This window comes from Brassica napus, chromosome C6 (genome assembly GCF_020379485.1).
Source record: "Brassica napus cultivar Da-Ae chromosome C6, Da-Ae, whole genome shotgun sequence".
Classification (NCBI taxonomy): Eukaryota; Viridiplantae; Streptophyta; class Magnoliopsida; order Brassicales; family Brassicaceae; genus Brassica; species Brassica napus.
Window position 1 is genome coordinate 30,637,026 of NC_063449.1, and position 18,069 is coordinate 30,655,094.

Genomic DNA, 18,069 nt, shown 5'->3' on the forward strand with positions numbered 1-18,069 from the left:
TAAAAAAAGGTATTTACAGTTATAAATGTTTTGTGCCAGTGAAGTAATGGTTGAAAAATCTCTATACATATGTCATTTTAAAATAACACTCAATTTCTATATATAGTCAATACATATGTCCATGTTATATTCTAGACTAAATATTTTCTCTTTTAAAAATATAGAAAACAATTTTTTTAGTCTACAAGGAAATGTTGTAGAGCAAGTATGCTTTATACAAAATAATATATATTTAAAATCAATACACAAAAACATAAAAATTGTTATATGTCTCTTTCTGACACATGCACACTCCACTATGAATAAGAATTAAAAAAAGACAGTATTGTCATCAAACTTTATCACAAATCCACATTTATACATCTATAATTATGAGTTGGACAATTAGTTAATTTGATACAATACCAAAGCAAGAATAATCGAAAACAACTATACCACCGTATACTAATAAGTAAGACATAACAGATAACCAAATTCTTGAATCTTAAAACAAATTTCAACTCGAGCATTTAGTGAATATCAAATTAACTAATATGCCGCGGTCCGACCCTAGTTCTGTATTTAATAACACCCTAGCGAGACATGTGTGACTTCATGGCCCAATAAAAGAAGAGTATTAAGTTAACAGGCCCAATTAAAGAATCAAAACCCAAAAACCTTAAACCTCCGTCCTCTCTCGAACCAGTTCCGTCGATAGCCTCCTGCTAATCTCCGGTCTCAGGGATCCTCCTCAGATCGAAATATTTCTCCTTTTTCCGATCACCTCTCCGTCTTACGATCATATCCAGCTGGGTTGAAGCTCGTCTCTGTTAGTTTATCATTTCATCTGTCGGCGCGATTTTCTTGGAGATGGTTGTTGCCGTTGAATCGCATTGCGTTTTAGATAATTTCGATTGAAGTAGATAGATGTCTAGGCTTTGATCAAATCTTCGCTCCTCTCCCTTAAGCGAGATTTCCATTTGAATCTGAGGGAATAATTGGTTTGTAGATCTTGTCTGGTTCACTATAAGGGCATGTTTAGCCTCGAGGAAGGCCCTGGAACATGCTATCTCTGCCACCCACTCGCAGATTCTTCTTCCGTTCTTGTTCCTCTATAGCCACTACTGTTGCATCCATCCCAGCTAGACCGAATCAAAAGGAGCCTGCCCCTGCCCTTGTCAAGCTTAAATCTGAGCGAGACCCTGAGAAGCTATTCAACCTCTTCAAATCCAACGCCACTAACCCCTTGGTCATCGAAAACCGTTTTGCTTTCCAAGACACTGTCTCTAGATTAGCCGGAGCGCGTCGGTTTGATTACATCGAGGCACTTCTCGAGCATCAGAAGACGCTTCCGCAAGGTCGCCGCGAGGGCTTCGTCGTCAGGATTATAATGTTATACGGAAAGGCTGGAATGACCAAGCACGCGCTGGATACTTTCCACAATATGGATTCGTCCAAGAGGACTGTTAAATCCTTCAACGCCGCGCTTAAAGTCTTGTCTTTGAAACCTGAACTCCACACCATCCAGGACTTCCTTGGCCATGTCCCCTTCAAGTATGGGGTTGAAATGGATGCGGTTTCTTTCAACATTGCCATTAAATCTCTCTGCGAGATGGGGTTTCTTGACAAGGCTTCTCTGGCGATGAAGGGGATGGAGAAGTTTGGGTTGAAACCAGACGTAGTTACGTATACTACGCTTATATCGGCTTTTTACAAGCAGGACAGGTATGTGGTTGGCAATGGACTGTGGAACCATATGGTCCTCAAGGGATGTAGGCCTAATCTCACTACCTTTAATGTTAGGATTCAGTTTTTAGTTAATAGGGGACGAGCTTGGGACGCCAATGATCTGTTGCTGCTGATGCCAAAGCTCCAGATGGAACCGGACAGCTTGACGTATAACATGGTTATCAAAGGTTTTTTCGTAGCGGGGTTCCCTGAAATGGCTGAAAGAGTTTATACAGCGATGCATGGTAAAGGTTGCAAACCCAACGTGAAGATCTACCAGACGATGATCCATTATTTGTGTAAGGCGGGGAAGTTTGATTTGGGTTATACGATGTGTAAGGATTGTATGAGAAAGAAGTGGTATCCGAACTTGGACACGGTTGGTGTTTTGCTGGATGGGCTTGTGAAAAAGGGGCAGCTTGATCAGGCTAAGTTGATTATGGGGTTAGTTCGGAAACGAGTCCCTCCTTATAGCTCAAAACAGTTGCACTCTCTGGAGTCCATTTTTTAATGTGTTTACATGAAGTTGGTTTCGTTTTACACGACTATGGGGGGGGGGGGGACAAAAGGGTTATCTTTCTTTCTCCAAAGTCCAGAGCTTCTCTTTTGTATAGTTGTGGTGGAACTGGAAAATTGATCTGGTCCTATATTAGGAGGCACACTAGCGTGACCAATGTTTCGCACATGTGCTGGAGGAAGACATGGATATGAAATTTGTTTGGTGATGCACAATTGCACTCAAACAATGAAAAAGCCATGGAAAAAGGTAAGAATCTTTAAACAAGTGAAAAAAAGAAGAACTGAGAAGGCAAGAAGAAGTTTTAGTTTGTTAATTTAGAAGATGATCCACAATCTGAGTGTACTGTTGGATCAACAATATTCTTTTGATTACCAAAATATAAATGCATACTATTATGTCAAATTTTTTATCCCATTAATGAGAAAGCAAACAAAATTTTATATGGTGTAACCTTTTAGATTTGTTTTGAAACTCCAGAGAATTGTTGCTTTCATTGGATATGATAACAGGGACATGACTTTGAAACGTTAAGGACACTACTTTTGACTCGTGGTAACATTATGATATTAAGAGATGTTACAGTATAATTAAAAGCGCATAAGCAAGCAAATCTAGGTCAAATATAGATAGTGTTATGGTGGAATCACACATGGGATCCTTTGCAAGTACATGTTTATATCAAAGACCTCCTCTATAGGGAGAGGATGTTATCACACTGAAGACGAAGCTGTCGACGGAAGTTTTGAATGAAAGCTTCTGCGCATTTGTCCACGTCATGATAAATCGTTGGTTTGCTGCTCTCAAGCGTATTGCCGTTTGAAGGTGTTGTCACCAATCTTCTCTTCTCTGTAATAACCTTGGCTGAGTTGGTACCATTAGGAGGACACTGCACAGCATATGAACTCATCTTCCTCGTCTTTTGTGTGTGTTGTGGGGCTAATCTGATAATTGGATAGTGTGGTGTGATGAGTGTTTTTTTTTCATTATGAGGATGTATTTATACTATAGGATTATTTGTTATCCTATCGATCCCCTTAGTCTTTTTGGTCATTACGGAAGGAATAAACTTGAACAAGAGTTGGAATCTTGAATTTGACGCTTGCCGCTAATGGATAACTGAAAATCATAAAATCACTTATCCACTTCAGTGTATTGCCGTTTGAAGGTAAAAATATCTTATAGTATATTCGTTAGATCATATATTAGTATACGTTTCTATATTAAACAGGAAGTTAACACATCTAAGAAAAAAGGAAATTAGGCATGCAATAAAATCTAATCGAACAACTGGATTAGATTATTCAGATATGCTATAAGAGATAAGCCACCGAAAGGCTTCGCCCATGACGGTCGTTTTCACCGCCCCGATAGGCTTTTACAAAACGTTTCCTCAAACTTTGTTTTATTGCAGATATTCCTCCCTATCGTCTGTTTTACTACATAAATGTCTAGCAGTTATAGTTATTACATACGTTACCCTGTATACTATTTTGGACCTTTGGTTCATTACATATGAGATACTCATTGTTTTGCTTATTACATCTTGCATTTTTTTTTTTTTTTTTTTTTTTTTTAACATCTTGCATTTTATTGTTCGGTTATTTGCAAATTTCGTCTATAGTTTTTGGTTACCCTACTGATCCCGAAGATTTGACCTTGTTTTTCATGTGAAAGGTCTCTCTTATCAATAAACTATGATCTCCCCAACAACTGTGAGCTATATTATAATTTGCTTACAACTCGATGATAATGGGATAGAATTGATGAACTGAATTTTCTAAAACGTGAATATTCAAAACGTTTGGGCGTATGCGTGGCAAGTTTTACAATCTAAAAAACATGTTTTCAAAGGTATGATACAGATGTAATCCCAGACTGAACCGACTGTTCCAAGAAGCTTTCGTCACCTGAAAGGCATGAAGGAGGGTATACTTGACCCGAACTCGAACCATAAGCTTCCCAACAGAAGGACTCTGTGTAACCATCACCCTTTGATGGTTCAAGATCAATGTCTTGTAGAACTATGTTGCGACACGGTGAAGCATCGCTGCAAGAGATCTTGATCGCTTGTTTTGTTGCTGAAGTTCCATGCACATTAACAAATGATATTTTCTCGATGCTAACAGCTGATGTCTGCACGTTTTTGGTTGAGTTCAATATCTGAGCTACTGAATAAAGAAAATGGCACAAGTTCTTTACCTGATTCGCACAGGGTTTCTTTGAATCGCAGTAATACTGGTCGATGATGATGGGGTTAGACACATTGTTCATATTGATGTTCCTAAAGATGATTTTTGAGACCAAACCACTTCCTCCCTGGTAAAAAAGACAACAAAGGTTTAAGTAAGTTGTTTCATTAAAATCTCAGAAGGTGAAGTGAAACTTTGATCACCTGCCATGTTTTGATCCGAACACCATTCGCAGTGTCAGAGATGAAGGCCGTATCAACCGTCACGTCTTTCACTTCTTCCCAGGATTTCGATTTTCCTATGCTTCCAATGCTACAAAAAAACAAGTCTAACAAACTTAGATTATGCTCTTTGTGTGCAACCACTGTTTTGTTGTCTAGCTTTAGTCAGTACCTTATGCCATGGCCAGGACCACATATAATGTTGCTGATGGAGATCTGTGATGAGTTTTTCACTATGGAAACACAATCATCTCCTGCACACACACACACAAAAACAGATCTCAATAATCTAAAATTGAGAGGATACTAGAGAGAGGACACGGACCTGTACTGACTGTTGAGTTGTCTACAACTATACCACGAGAGGCGCTTATGTGGATTCCATCTGTGTTGGGACTACTGCCAGGAGCTATGACCTTAAGAGCAGAGATGGTGACACGGCGACAGCTGGTGAAGGCAATGTGCATTTGCTGACTATCGATCACACTGAGGTTTTCAACTCTCATGTTCTTGCATTTGTGGAATGTTAAGGCCTACGAAGGAACAGAGTTTTCACTTGTACCAATGCTAACCACACCCACCAAATATGAAAGAAACTAATAGGATGATTGCTTACCGTTGGAGCACCTCGACAAGGCTGCAAAAAAGAACAAGATGGTGAGAATCACTTTAGATATCTGAAGACAAGAAAGAAAAAAGAGAGGCAAACTTTACATTGGAATGATTGTGTTTGCAAGATCTTCTCCACCATTCTTGGCCCATTCCATTGACAGTGCCGCCTCCTTCAACCGTAAAGCGGCTCACGCTGTGGAAGTATAGCCATTTCCGAGGGTTTAGACCTTCCCAAGCATCAGGGTCATCAGGAGCAATGATTGTACCAGAGATCTATATTTGGGCAAAACAGAACACACAAAATGATCAATATGAAGGAACAACGTACAGAGAGGTATTGCTTTAAAAAAAAAAGAAGCTGGAAGACCTGGAGAGTGAGTCTAGCTTTACAAGGACCAGAGAGATCAATGGGACGAACAAGAGAAGTGTAGTTTTCTGGGACCAAGACTCTGGTTTTGCCTTTAGACGAACACGCTGTCTTCCAGGCATCTTCGAACGCCTGCATACATATCATGTAATATTTTCACAATTTAATTATCCGACAAAAGCTTGTCTGAGTTCCTACTTGTCTAAATATCATCATGTAAGGATTCAAATTCAAATTCAAGAGTGCGTTTTCAGCGATTCGTGACTTACTTTAGTGTCGTCGGTGAAGCCATTGCCTTTTGCTCCGAAATGACCGACGTGAAGGAGCCGTTCGGATCTGGGTCGGGTTCGGGTTGAACGCGGCGGTCTTCTCGGGAGCTGGAGGAACGATTCGAAAGAATTGGCGTTTGAGGCGGTCAGAGAGAGTGAGAATAGGACTAGTATAAACAAAACAACAATATTGCATAAATAACTCATTGATTTCGCGTGATCTTTGGAACTCGAGTGTAGTTTTATAAACTCTTTTTTTTTTCTTTAACCCAACAAGATTTTACATAGGACGATGAGGTGTGCACGTTGTAGTTGGAACATACCCAAAGTAAACATATATACATTCTATTTATAATCGAATTGAAATGAGAATTAAGGATCTATCTAATCTAGATACCTTCAAAGTTAATTTTTCGCGATTGTAGTGATGGTGAAATGACTTTCATGTTTAGCCACAAAGAAAAGAAAACCATGCAAGAAACCTTCTCATTTTTCAAGGTTTTTAGTAATGATGCCCTTTTGAATTTCCCCACATCTATTATTTTCTCTTGATTAATGTTAGGTAATCAATCATAAAATTCGAAATCTGCAATCTTTTTGTGACCAAGAAGAAGACTTATCTTTATAGTTCGCTATTAATTATGGGCTAAAGCCCAAACGAATAATCTATAAGTAATGATTCATTTCAAGAAAACGAACCAAATACTCTTATCATCATATGAAATCTTACAAATTATTACGTATCACGCAATAAAAGATAAGTTTTGTTGAGTATGACGTTTAGATTAATTCCGTGTGCTACTATTATCCTTTGTGTTATCACTCATGTTCAACTTACTCCCGCATAATTTACGTTATTGTAATATAACACTAGATTTTGATTTTAGCGTGGGATAATATTTTGGTAAAAACTTTATATAATCGTATTTTTTTATTGAAAATAGGTCTAAGCATAATATCCGTAACCCAAAGTCCGTACCGAACTTAAACCAAAAAACCCGATCCATACCCAATACGAAATGTAAGAGATCTCAGAATTGGTCTTGTGGGATGGTACATCATATATCTGAACCCGAAGTGTTATTAGCCGAACCCGAACGGGTAACCCGAAAAAACAAAAAAAAACCATAAAAAATCCAAAAAACGATATGAAAGTCCAAATTAATCACAAATATAAATACTTAAAACATAAATATATACTTCAAATATTCAGTTCTATATTTATTACGAAATTATATAAAAAAATAAGTATTTAAATTTTCAATAAGTACCTTAAATATCCAATTCTATATAAATAAGTTTATTTCTTATGTTTTGCTTTAAAATTTTGGAATTAATTTCGGATATATCTGAACCGAACTAATATAAACTGAATTGGAACAATATCTGATTACTTTATGAATTTTATGATGTGATACAAATTAGAAGCAAAACCAGTGTGTTATATCCAAACCCGATCCGTACTTATAAATTTACCAGAATGAGACATAGGATGTGATATAAGTTTGAACCGAAATTTCAAATACCCAACCCGTACCCAACGGGTACATGAAGACCCAAGCCTAACATAAAGTATGCTTTATGTTTTGTTCAGTTAGTTTTATATTTGATAAATATTGTTTATGTTTGTTGGAACAACCCGTAAAACTATGCTCATAAAAAATATCAATAATAACATCTTCCACCATATCATTAAATATTAATAAATATTATTATTTATTTTATCATATATATATCTAATTTTAATACTCTATCTATAAGAATTATATTATTATGTATTTGGTCTGAGTTTTAAATAATTTGTTTCTTACATTTGAATTAAAGTACAGTTGTATATATGAATTAGTAGGCATATATAATTCTTTTTATATTAATAAATAAAATATAATTGATTATTTACTTAAAAGTAGTGTTAATATAAATTGAGTTCGTTATTTAAAAACAATAGATTAGTTATTTCGTTCCTTAATTTTAGGTTAGGGTATACATATATTCAATAATAATTAAATTAGATATAAGTAAAAATAATAGTAAAGCTAGTTAAATGTAATTGTCCAACCTAGATTATTTGTAAGTAGATAAGAAAAATAAAACCCTAAATTAATAGATTAGATTTTAAAATAAATAGAACTTATAGTATTGTTTTGATTATGTAAATATTTCTTTTTTAAACTTTCATTATCGACACTTTTATATCTTGAAAAAGTGAAAGTATCTTACTAACATAGTATAGATAAATAATTTGTAAAGATGTTTCGTGATGTTATATTCCTTTATGATATAAATACAGTTTAGTGTATATAAATATTTTTAAACATATTAATCATTCTTCGTAAATATAAGATCATTAGTATATATAGTATATCAATAAAGTTTAGAAAATAGCTCTCGATCTTGCATATTCCTAGATACACAAGTGCAGTTTTGTTATAAATATCTTTTATACATATATCAATTGTAGTTACTATATTTAATTAGTATACTAATAAACTTCAGCAGATATAGGGTAGTTACGAACAAAAAAATTGGAAATAAAAATAGGTCCAAAAGTTAAGGGATGTTACATTTATTTTTAGTGAGATATGAATAGGTCTAAAAGTTAATGACAATATTTTTAAGTACATAAAAATTAGGACTTTATTTTAATAGATTAGATATTAAGATGTTGGTTATATGTATTGGACGCAAAGCTTAGTAATTTTTTCTTAGATTTCTGCCAACCATCTCCTTATTTCGTGTCATTAGCTATTTTATTGTGTTTTCTTTTCTTCTGATGGTTTTACGTATACGAGAGGAGCCAACAACTGTAAGGAAACTGGACACCATTTTTTGGGTGAAATTGTGTCAACCTTTTTTTTTTAGAACACATGTGAAATTGTGTCAACCTATACTCTTCTTGTTCCTGTTTTTTTTTACGTCGACAACAAAGAATAAAAGATACCTAAATAAGGTGTAATGTCAAGTTCACTATCGCTACAACCTTTTGTTTGACGATCGTTTGTTTAATCGATAACCAATTTTTATAATTATTTAACGGACTAAAACTTTATTAAAATATCAATACAGTCTATAACTATATGAATAATAAAACACTAGATGATAGTCCGCGCGCATGCGCGTAATGAATTTTTTATACTAACGTTTTTTATTAAATGATTTTAACATTTTGAAACATTACAATCTTTATCGATTGTACAATGACGAATACAAATATTGGTCTCTTAAATGTATCATCGTTGTTGAAGAGTTAAGTTAACGTATTATAACTCATTTTAATTAATACTTCATAGCACAAAAGAAAATTAAGTTATGCGGCTGACACAAATCACAAAAATCAGATAGGCAACATCGATTGTAAAATGTCGAAAGGAGATTAGGTTTTCTGCTCTCGATTTGTTACTATTGACTCTGCATAAATGATTTGTTTCACTGATATGAGTTTTTTTTAAACTTCTTCAGTAAATTCAGTGAATTACATGAGTGTCAAATTAAAAGATAGACATCTATAAAAATTAGTTTCACTCCATATACATATCTAGGAATCAAAATTTTGAAGAAAATCACCGGCAAATTCTATTTACAGGTTAGTGTTCAAATCTAAATATCAATATGTTATAGAATATAAGTATAAACTCGAAATATAAATGTATGTCTAGTATATATTCACCAATTCATTTTAAAAAATCATCTAATTCTAGAACAACAAAACAAATTACTTATTTTATTAACCTACGCTTTTGAGGTTTAGTTACTTAAGAGTATACCGATAAAAACATATATATATATATATATATATATATATATAATATTTTACCATTCTAGTATATATGTAAACTATGTATAAAGTAAGAATTGTTTGATTTATTAAATGATAAACCCGAAAACTTATAATAAAAATTTCAAATCTCTCTTTCTTACAATTATAATAGCTAGATAAAGTATTCGAAAGAAGAAAATATTAGACGAATGATCAAATTTCTCATTCTTCGAACAAACTTAAAAGGAGGAGATTGTAATCTTGTCATGATATTTCATTAAAAGATTTTTAAGAATAAAAATCAAGACTAAATATTTAATCTGAATGAAATAATATATATATAGTGCTTCTAATATTAAAAATCACTTCGATTTGAAGAAATATATTTCTAGCATTGTCAGGATCAAATAACATATTAGAAACCACATATTTAAAAAATAATTTATATAGATAAAAGTATATATATTAGAGTAAGCACATAAATCAAAACAATATATTTTGTTTATTTACAATCATGTTTTTGGTAAATAAATCAAAACAATTGTTTTATTTACTTATGTGAGATTTATCAATAAAATTTTCAAAAGTAAAATATTAAGATCTTAACAATTTTTCAATACATATTTTGAAATTAACATATTTTTATATTTTTATATAGTATATAATTTAATTTAAATGATATGTATATATTTTATGAATATCTATTAATGAGACTTCATAGTTATATGATTTATGATCATTTGTATCTTGTTTAAACAAAAAAATTGATCATAAAATTTTCAATGTGGAATTTTTACTATTTTTAATAATTTATAGTTGTTTTAAAAAAATTCAAAATATAACATATAAGAAAAAAATGTAATTTTGTTTATTATTCGCTTAAAGTGATTGTTTAATTTATTTTAACAATATAAAATTAAACAAAAATGAGAGAGGATACAAAATTGTTTTTATCAAATATATATTATTCATAATCATTAATTGTCATATATATGTTAATCATATTAGATAATTTGTAGCTTTTATTTAAGTAAAGAATTGGAAATATTATTTTTTACCCTGCTAATCAATTGGATAGTTAGTTTAATAAAAAAAATATAATATATATTTGTATGCGCCAACTTATTTTTTTTTAAATTCTAAGAATCATTATAGCGATGACACGTGGTTACGAAAACATGTCGTAATGCTTCATGATTAATATATAGGGGATTTAACAAAAACAATTTTAAGAATTTGAAAGCGGGAAAGTAATAATACGATGTTAATTGCTAACTAAAAGCACATCACCCTCAATAGGGGGTTCTAGATATTTTTGGTTGAGTTTTTCGTAGTTTTTAGAAATTCGCAATTAAAATTATATATATATATACCAAGAATCTTTTGATGAGAACTATTGTAGATGATCTAACGTAATCAGAGGTCCGTCTCATTTTTTATATGGACCATGTACAATAACTACTTTTGTAACCTATATTTTTTAAAAAAATTACAAAAAATATATTAAAAACTAAGAGAGGGGACTATATTAATTTTATTTTCACAAATTAATAGTTAGGTTAATTAAAAAATTAGTACAGTAGAATTAAAACAATGTTTAATTTTTTAAAATTATATGAGGATACATTTAGAACTTTGTAAATATTTTTCAATAACTAAAGTGTAAATATTTGTAGCTTTTATTTAAGTAAAGAATTGGAAATATTATTTTTTACCCTGCTAATCAATTGGATAGTTAGTTTAATAAAAAAAATATAATATATATTTGTATGCGCCAACTTATTTTTTTTTAAATTCTAAGAATCATTATAGCGATGACACGTGGTTACGAAAACATGTCGTAATGCTTCATGATTAATATATAGAGGATTTAACAAAAACAATTTTAAGAATTTGAAAGCGGAAAAGTAATAATACGATGCTAATTGCTAACTAAAAGCACATCACCCTCAATAGGGGGTTCTAGATATTTTTGGTTGAGTTTTTCGTAGTTTTTAGAAATTCGCAATTAAAATTATATATATATATACCAAGAATCTTTTGATGAGAACTATTGTAGATGATCTAACGTAATCAGAGGTCCGTCTCATTTTTTATATGGACCATGTACAATAACTACTTTTGTAACCTATATTTTTAAAAAAAATTACAAAAAATATATTAAAAACTAAGAGAGGGGACTATATGAATTTTATTTTCACAAATTAATAGTTAGGTTAATTAAAAAATTAGTACAGTAGAATTAAAACAATGTTTAATTTTTTAAAATTATATGAGGATACATTTAGAACTTTGTAAATATTTTTCAACATCTAATTATATTTTTAAAACATAAACAATCAACAAAACTATAACCATATTAGATAATCAAATATTAAAATACATACTCTTATAACTAAAAAAATTGTAATTTTAAAATAATATTTTTTAGTTAATTATTCCCTCTGTATCACTTTAAGTGATGTTTAAAGTTTTTGTACAAATATTAAGAAAATACAAAATCTTATGTAATTTATCTTGATCACATAAAATAACATTAAATACAACTAACCAATATGTAGTACTCCCTCCGTATCAGTTTAATTAGTGTTTAAAGATTTTGATTTTATTTAAAAAAATGAGTGATGTTCTCATAATTTTAGGTGAAATTTAATGTTATTTGAAATTTTTGACCAATTATAAAATACTGCATTTTTTTCTTATTGGTTGAATTAATTTTATTTAATGTTATTTTATGTAATAAAAGTCAATTACATAAAAATTTATATTTTTTTAATATTTGTACAAAAACTTTAAACATCTATTATCTTAAAATGATACAGAATGACTAGTTTTCTATAACCGGTCATAAGTTTCAAATAACATTAAATTTTATTTAGAATTACTAGAAGAACACTCGGCTTATCAGGAAACAAAATAAAATTTTTTTAAACATCACCTGATAAGGATGGAGTATTAAATAAGGAGAATCAATAAATAGTTTCCCTTTCCGTCTCTTTTCTGGCGCTACATCTTGGATCCCGCCAAAAAAATCCGACCAGTTAGAAATAATTAAATTATTCGAGAAATTGATCGCCGCCGCGAGGGCTGTTCCGGTGAATCGGTGATATGAGTAACGATTCCAACTTCGTCAAGATTCGACATGTTTGAGGAATTGCTCGAATTGATGATTATGTACGGTCTCAGAGAGTGAACAAAAAGAGAAGAGATAGAATCGGGCATGTACGGGAGAAAAAGGTATCAGCTGGTTAAAGATTTTGCGAGCGGGGAGAAGGGCCACCCCAAACCTTTCAATGTAAGGGAGCAGATAAGAAAATGGTAGGTGTTTGTTTAGTCACTAACTAATTGTTTTTCAATCAAAGCAGAGCAAGCTCTTTGACGAGACTATCAAAGAATGCGACCAGAATCACCATCTCATCCAGTCTCTCATAAGGCATCTCTCTCTCTATATATATACTTTACAAACAAAGTCTTCTGATCAGCTGAGGTTGATGATGTACAGGAAAATGGAACAAGAAGGGTTGGATGTACAGCAACAGAAACGCTGATCACTATGGAGCACTTGTTCATCACCTTTCTTTGATCCGCAATAAGCGCTGCCTCATGGCCTATGTGTATATCACTTTTTGCTTTCAAAGACAGCACAATTCCAGATACTCTTTAACGGTTTGTAAAGTATTGATGTCGGTGTGTGCAGGCACAATAGAGCAGACATTGTTCGTGATCTGGCATGGAGAGTTGGCCTTGAACTTCTCGACCTTCCACCTGAAATCCAAGATAAGCTCACCACACTCGAGAAAGAGTACTTCAAGAACCATTCTGTAGCTATCAAATCCTACATGGGAAAAGTAGGAATCGAGTTGAATGTCGTAAGCAATTTGGATTTAATTTTGCTTGGTGGGGGCTATACTACAACACAAGAGTAATTAATTCATTCTTTTTTTTTTGGGATTAATTTGATTCTTTTTTGAAGGATATGGTGCCGCCAAAAGATCCTTACATCAAGATCAGAGTTGTGGGAGAAATCGACCAAGGAATAGTGATAAGTGACAAGACAACAAATTTCACCCGTCACTCTATGCATTTCCTCAAACGAACCGATGCTGAACCCTACATTGCTCGAGTCACTTCGTTTACTTGTTGTCCCTCCCCCAAAACCAATAAACTTATCCGCCCCTTATGAGAAGATTAAAAAAATACTGTAAGCAAGCAATAGCTTATTCAAACTGGTAGAAACAATGTGGATTATGGCCTCCAAAAGATGAAAATCATATCTAACGAAATGGGGGTACTAGAGTTTTCTGATGCAAGTAGGAAGTCTAGAGTAGGGTTTAGAATCGATATAAAGATGAGTTTAATGTGACGAATTGACCCTTGTCGCATTTCCTCAAGATCAAGAATACATATATCCCACTAGCTTCGATGCGTTTTTTATAATATGCAACTAGTCGTTAGATTAAATGCACCTATGCGAAATTCTTAGATACATCATGCATTCCTTTGGATGAAGTGGAGTTTTTTTTGTGATGATTGACAATGTTGTCTAACACTTGGATTTGTGAATATATTTTTTTCGGATAACAGGGGCAAATGGAGGAACTGGCTGGTTGATTCATCTAACAGAAGCTCTGGTGATCTCAGATTAATTACACGCTCTTGCTGGTCTGTGATCAAAAAAGTTTTAAGATTATTTGTATAATTGTAAGATATCATGTGACCAATGAAAAAAACCTCATACCATCAAATCATGTACAATGTATCATGATGAATCAAGACTCGTCCCCCTTCCCCCTATCTCATCTTCAGTAAGAAAGCATATATCCAATAATAATACTAACATCTGTTAATCGGCATATCTTGGAATAAAAGTTAAATCTTCCAGGGCACAAAAAAAAAAAACTAATAATGTTACAGATGGGTAAACTAAGAAGAGATAGATGCGTTAATATGATACAAATGAAAGAAAACACAATGTCCAAATAACACAATACACAAAGAGAAAATAAGGCAGTTTGATAGTCTATTGCCTTCCCTCCTAGTAGCTAGGATCCTCTTCTGCTTCGGCTGCCAGAACCATGAACCAAACGAGATGTCCCTCCACTCGTTTCCGGTCCTTTAAGTTTCTGTGCTTCCAGAGCCTCAGCTTCACTCACCAGCATTGCTAACTGCTCAACACACAACAGTTTTTTATCAAAATAAAAACACAATCAATATCCATGAGAGTTGGTTTACTTGTAAGGAGAATCATTCATACCCGGATCTTGTTTTCCCTCAGCCTATCTTGAAGTGCGTTAACCGCAGGACTCAAGCTGCAAACAAAAAAAATGAAGCATCTAAGTATGTTAATCCCAACAAATAACAAAACCCAATATCAAATGTTTTCACTAACCAGTATTCGATCAGCTTGCACATGGAAGCCTGATACGTCGACGTGTTGTGAATGAAAGCAAGGGGATGAACTTTCCCATTTCTATACAAGAATCAAGAAGGAGCTTTTGCAATTAATCTCCATGACTAAGTTAGGTATAAACAATAGATGATGAATCTTTAAAAAAACCTCATGCTTTGCAGGACTGATTGGTGGTACGCTGCTCGTTCCTCCTCGTAGAGCACTCGTTGCAGATCTTTATAAGAGGCTAAAGGTGAATTGAGCTGAAGAAGTGATGAAGTCGGCAAAACATGAAGCGGAACTTCTTTCTTAACGTACCCCACACCACTGCATGTAAAAAAAAAAAAGAGTCTTTAAGCATGACTCATTGCCTAGTATATGAATGGAGCGCATGTCAAAAAAAAAGTACCTAGTTTCCAAGTTGGAACGGAGCATGGCTTCTTGCATGCTTTCAGACATGTCCATTGAATCAATTTCCACAGCTGAGCTGTAGTTTCCACTCGTCCCGGTGGCTTTGGCCTCAGCATTGTTAACAAAGAAATCCCCAAAATCTGAAACTCGTCCCCCACCCTATTCAGGCATATAAATAAACATCAATAAGTATATTAACCAATGGTTCAGCCAGTCAGAGAGAGGGATTTGAGACCTTAGGTCCGGAAGATGAAGCTGTATCAGTTGCGTCTTGGTCAGGATTGCCTCCACGAGCAGAAGAGGAACTCTGGTATACTGAATCTGAAGAGCTTAAAGAGGACTCTAGGTCGATGACAGAGTCTTTATTAGAAAGAACCAGGCTCGTTGATTTAGGAGGAGTGTTGGGGTTCCCATCAGAGGACTGGAAAGCGATAACTTGAATTCTACCAATCTAATCAAAATATCCAAAAGCTGTATTTTTTTCTTCTGAAAAGATTCAACTTTACTAATCTGTTTATAGAGAGAGAGAGATCAAATACTAACCTTGTTAGCATCTTCACTAAAACAGGAGAAAATGAGACCAATAAAACCAGAATCAAGAAGCTGATACATTGCTTGTGTCCGAACATCTGCCAGCAATAATCATATATGCACACTATTTAATTAATCCTCATAAAGTAGCTGTCTTAAGATGGGGGGAACATACCGACATGGGAAGGAAGGACGGTGATATGAGGATGGGAGTGATACCATCCAATCACACGCGTTGTTCTGCCCGTTGATATGCTCATTCTGTGTCGATTTTGAGGTCAAGGAACTCTCTATCTATCTAAGCATCCACACACGAAATAGAGATGATAGAATATGGTAATAATAGCAAAAAAAAAAAAAAAAAAGGATATCTCAGCCTGAGCAGAAGCAGCAGCCAGCTGTTCAGGGTTGGTCTCGACTCGATCCTTCTGCCTATCAGACCTTGACTGCGGCGATGCTCCCCATATCATAGCCGTAGCGCTTCCGTTCTTCGAGTACTAATCAATTATCCCCCAAAAAATACACAGTGAATCATTACTGATCGAATTGAGAAAGACACAAGGCAGAAGAGATTCGAAATAAATTGAACCTGGATGTCGCCGAGGAGGAGCCCCATGATCTCTTCGGTCTCGGTGGACAATGCGTGAGTCAGGCAAGTTAACCACACATCCTCCGACATATTCACGCATGTCAGAGCCATTATTATTCCCACCGGACAGATCTCTTTCGATTATTTTTCCCAACTACTTCGATCTTCTCGGGGGCGGAACAAGAAGAAGTTGATGTGTTTGGAACTTGCAACTAAGGAATTTCGCAGTGTTCGCGAGTGTATCGTACGCGCGGTGGGTGCACGGTGTTCCTCCCATTCATCATCTGGAATTCTGGACTGTACAATATTTTCCGAGTGTTTTTCACTTTTCTAGGCTTGTCTTAATTGGGCCTAGCCCTACCATAATAGAACGCATGATAACAATATATATTAGGCCTCTTAATGGGCTGTTTAGTCATCTGATTATATTATTTCTTTCTACTTTACCACCCCTGATTACTCCCAAGTCCCAACTCGTAATGGCAATGTAGGAAATCGCTATACGGTCAAAATTTACTACATTTGGGAAGCTATACTTCCTTATAACTAGATTTCTCACAAATTATAACTATGTAAAAATTTTAAGTGGTCAACTTTCCAAAAGACGAAGATTTGTTACCTAGTTTGACTAATGTCCACCTCTTACTATGCCAGTTAAAATATATTATAGTTTTTCTTTACTAGTATCATTACTGTATTGCCCCAACTAAAAAGTAGGTAGAATGCGTCTATTATAAGTATATTTAATATTTTATCCGCTTTATATTAAGTGTCGTTGTTGTATAGTAAATTTTTTGTTACAAAATAAATGTTGGTTTAGAATTTATATACAAAATTTATTAACATTATTTGTTCTGTTTATTTTTCCATCGATTGAAATATAGTTAGAACTATATGTAATGATGTTTTTATTTAGAAAATATACAAAACTAAATGTTTTTTTAATCTATGCACAAATCTTAAACAACACTTAAAATAAAACAAAAAGGCATAATTTTAATTAGTCCTAGTGTTATATTCTCTAAATTAAGTATAAATAAAATATGTAAGTGATATATTTTACTTTCCAATTTTTACTAGTTTATGTAAATGTCGTGTCACTCAAATAATAATAAAGTAAAATATACTTTATCTGAACAAAAAAAATTGTTCTCTTATCTTATTTAGGATATGAGTAATGAGCATCAATATATTTTCAATGAATTTCTTAACTGTGGATCAAAATAAAATTATTGTTTACATATCTTATTTAGAGTATGAGCATTGAAAATTTTCAATGGTTTTTCTAAACGTTAATCAAAAGAAAATAGATAAAATAGAAAAAAATGGAAAATAGTCTCAAATGAAAACTATGAAATGTTTATGAGAAAATTGCATGTTATGTGTTCTTATATAAATGATCTAGACTTCTTATAGATATTAAAATTTAGTTAGATAATTCAATTCTGTTCAAATTATATTTTTCTGAAATTGGATACTTACATAAAAAAACTCTATAAATGTTGAT

The 18,069-nt window shown here is 33.2% G+C and overlaps 3 protein-coding genes and 1 pseudogene across 3 annotated transcripts; 2 read left to right on the forward strand and 2 right to left on the reverse strand.

The window, feature by feature from the left end:
- The first annotated feature begins 612 nt into the window (after positions 1–612).
- On the forward strand, positions 613–2,679 carry LOC106347022 (pentatricopeptide repeat-containing protein At1g80150, mitochondrial-like). Its single transcript, XM_013786509.3, has one exon. The coding sequence runs from the start codon at positions 1,043–1,045 to the stop codon at positions 2,216–2,218; it is 1,176 nt and encodes a 391-aa protein (XP_013641963.1). The 5' UTR covers positions 613–1,042; the 3' UTR covers positions 2,219–2,679.
- A 1,243-nt stretch (positions 2,680–3,922) lies between these two features.
- On the reverse strand, positions 3,923–6,210 carry LOC106351472 (probable polygalacturonase At1g80170). Its single transcript, XM_013791268.3, has 9 exons — positions 5,886–6,210; positions 5,617–5,748; positions 5,352–5,522; positions 5,254–5,274; positions 4,963–5,170; positions 4,810–4,891; positions 4,620–4,728; positions 4,427–4,543; positions 3,923–4,360 (listed from the first exon to the last, which is right to left on the reverse strand). The coding sequence occupies exons 1-9, from the start codon at positions 6,090–6,092 to the stop codon at positions 4,073–4,075; spliced, it is 1,335 nt and encodes a 444-aa protein (XP_013646722.1). The 5' UTR covers positions 6,093–6,210; the 3' UTR covers positions 3,923–4,072.
- Positions 6,211–12,412: 6,202 nt separating this feature from the next.
- LOC106347024 lies at positions 12,413–14,436 on the forward strand (annotated as a pseudogene).
- Positions 14,437–14,460: 24 nt separating this feature from the next.
- LOC106347023 (26S proteasome non-ATPase regulatory subunit 14) lies at positions 14,461–17,193 on the reverse strand. The gene is made up of 10 exons (XM_013786510.3): positions 16,563–17,193; positions 16,345–16,470; positions 16,149–16,236; positions 15,986–16,071; positions 15,678–15,893; positions 15,441–15,601; positions 15,200–15,358; positions 15,032–15,112; positions 14,897–14,951; positions 14,461–14,807 (listed from the first exon to the last, which is right to left on the reverse strand). Exons 1-10 carry the CDS (start codon positions 16,671–16,673, stop codon positions 14,685–14,687), a joined length of 1,206 nt encoding a protein of 401 aa, XP_013641964.1. The 5' UTR covers positions 16,674–17,193; the 3' UTR covers positions 14,461–14,684.
- Between the last annotated feature and the right edge of the window lie 876 nt (positions 17,194–18,069).

Coding starts and splice junctions, on each gene's coding strand:
- LOC106347023 (XM_013786510.3), bottom strand. CDS start 16,673: ATGGCTCTGACATGCGTGAATATGTCGGAGGATGTGTGGTTAACTTGC. Junction 16,237..16,344: donor CTGCTTCTGCTCAGGCTGAG/ATATCCTTTTTT, acceptor CAAAATCGACAC/AGAATGAGCATATCAACGGG. Junction 14,952..15,031: donor TGCAAGCTGATCGAATACTG/GTTAGTGAAAAC, acceptor TTTTGTTTGCAG/CTTGAGTCCTGCGGTTAACG.
- LOC106347022 (XM_013786509.3), top strand. CDS start 1,043: ATGCTATCTCTGCCACCCACTCGCAGATTCTTCTTCCGTTCTTGTTCC.
- LOC106351472 (XM_013791268.3), bottom strand. CDS start 6,092: ATGAGTTATTTATGCAATATTGTTGTTTTGTTTATACTAGTCCTATTC. Junction 5,523..5,616: donor AAGCTAGACTCACTCTCCAG/GTCTTCCAGCTT, acceptor GCCCAAATATAG/ATCTCTGGTACAATCATTGC. Junction 4,361..4,426: donor AGAAACCCTGTGCGAATCAG/GTAAAGAACTTG, acceptor AAAAACGTGCAG/ACATCAGCTGTTAGCATCGA.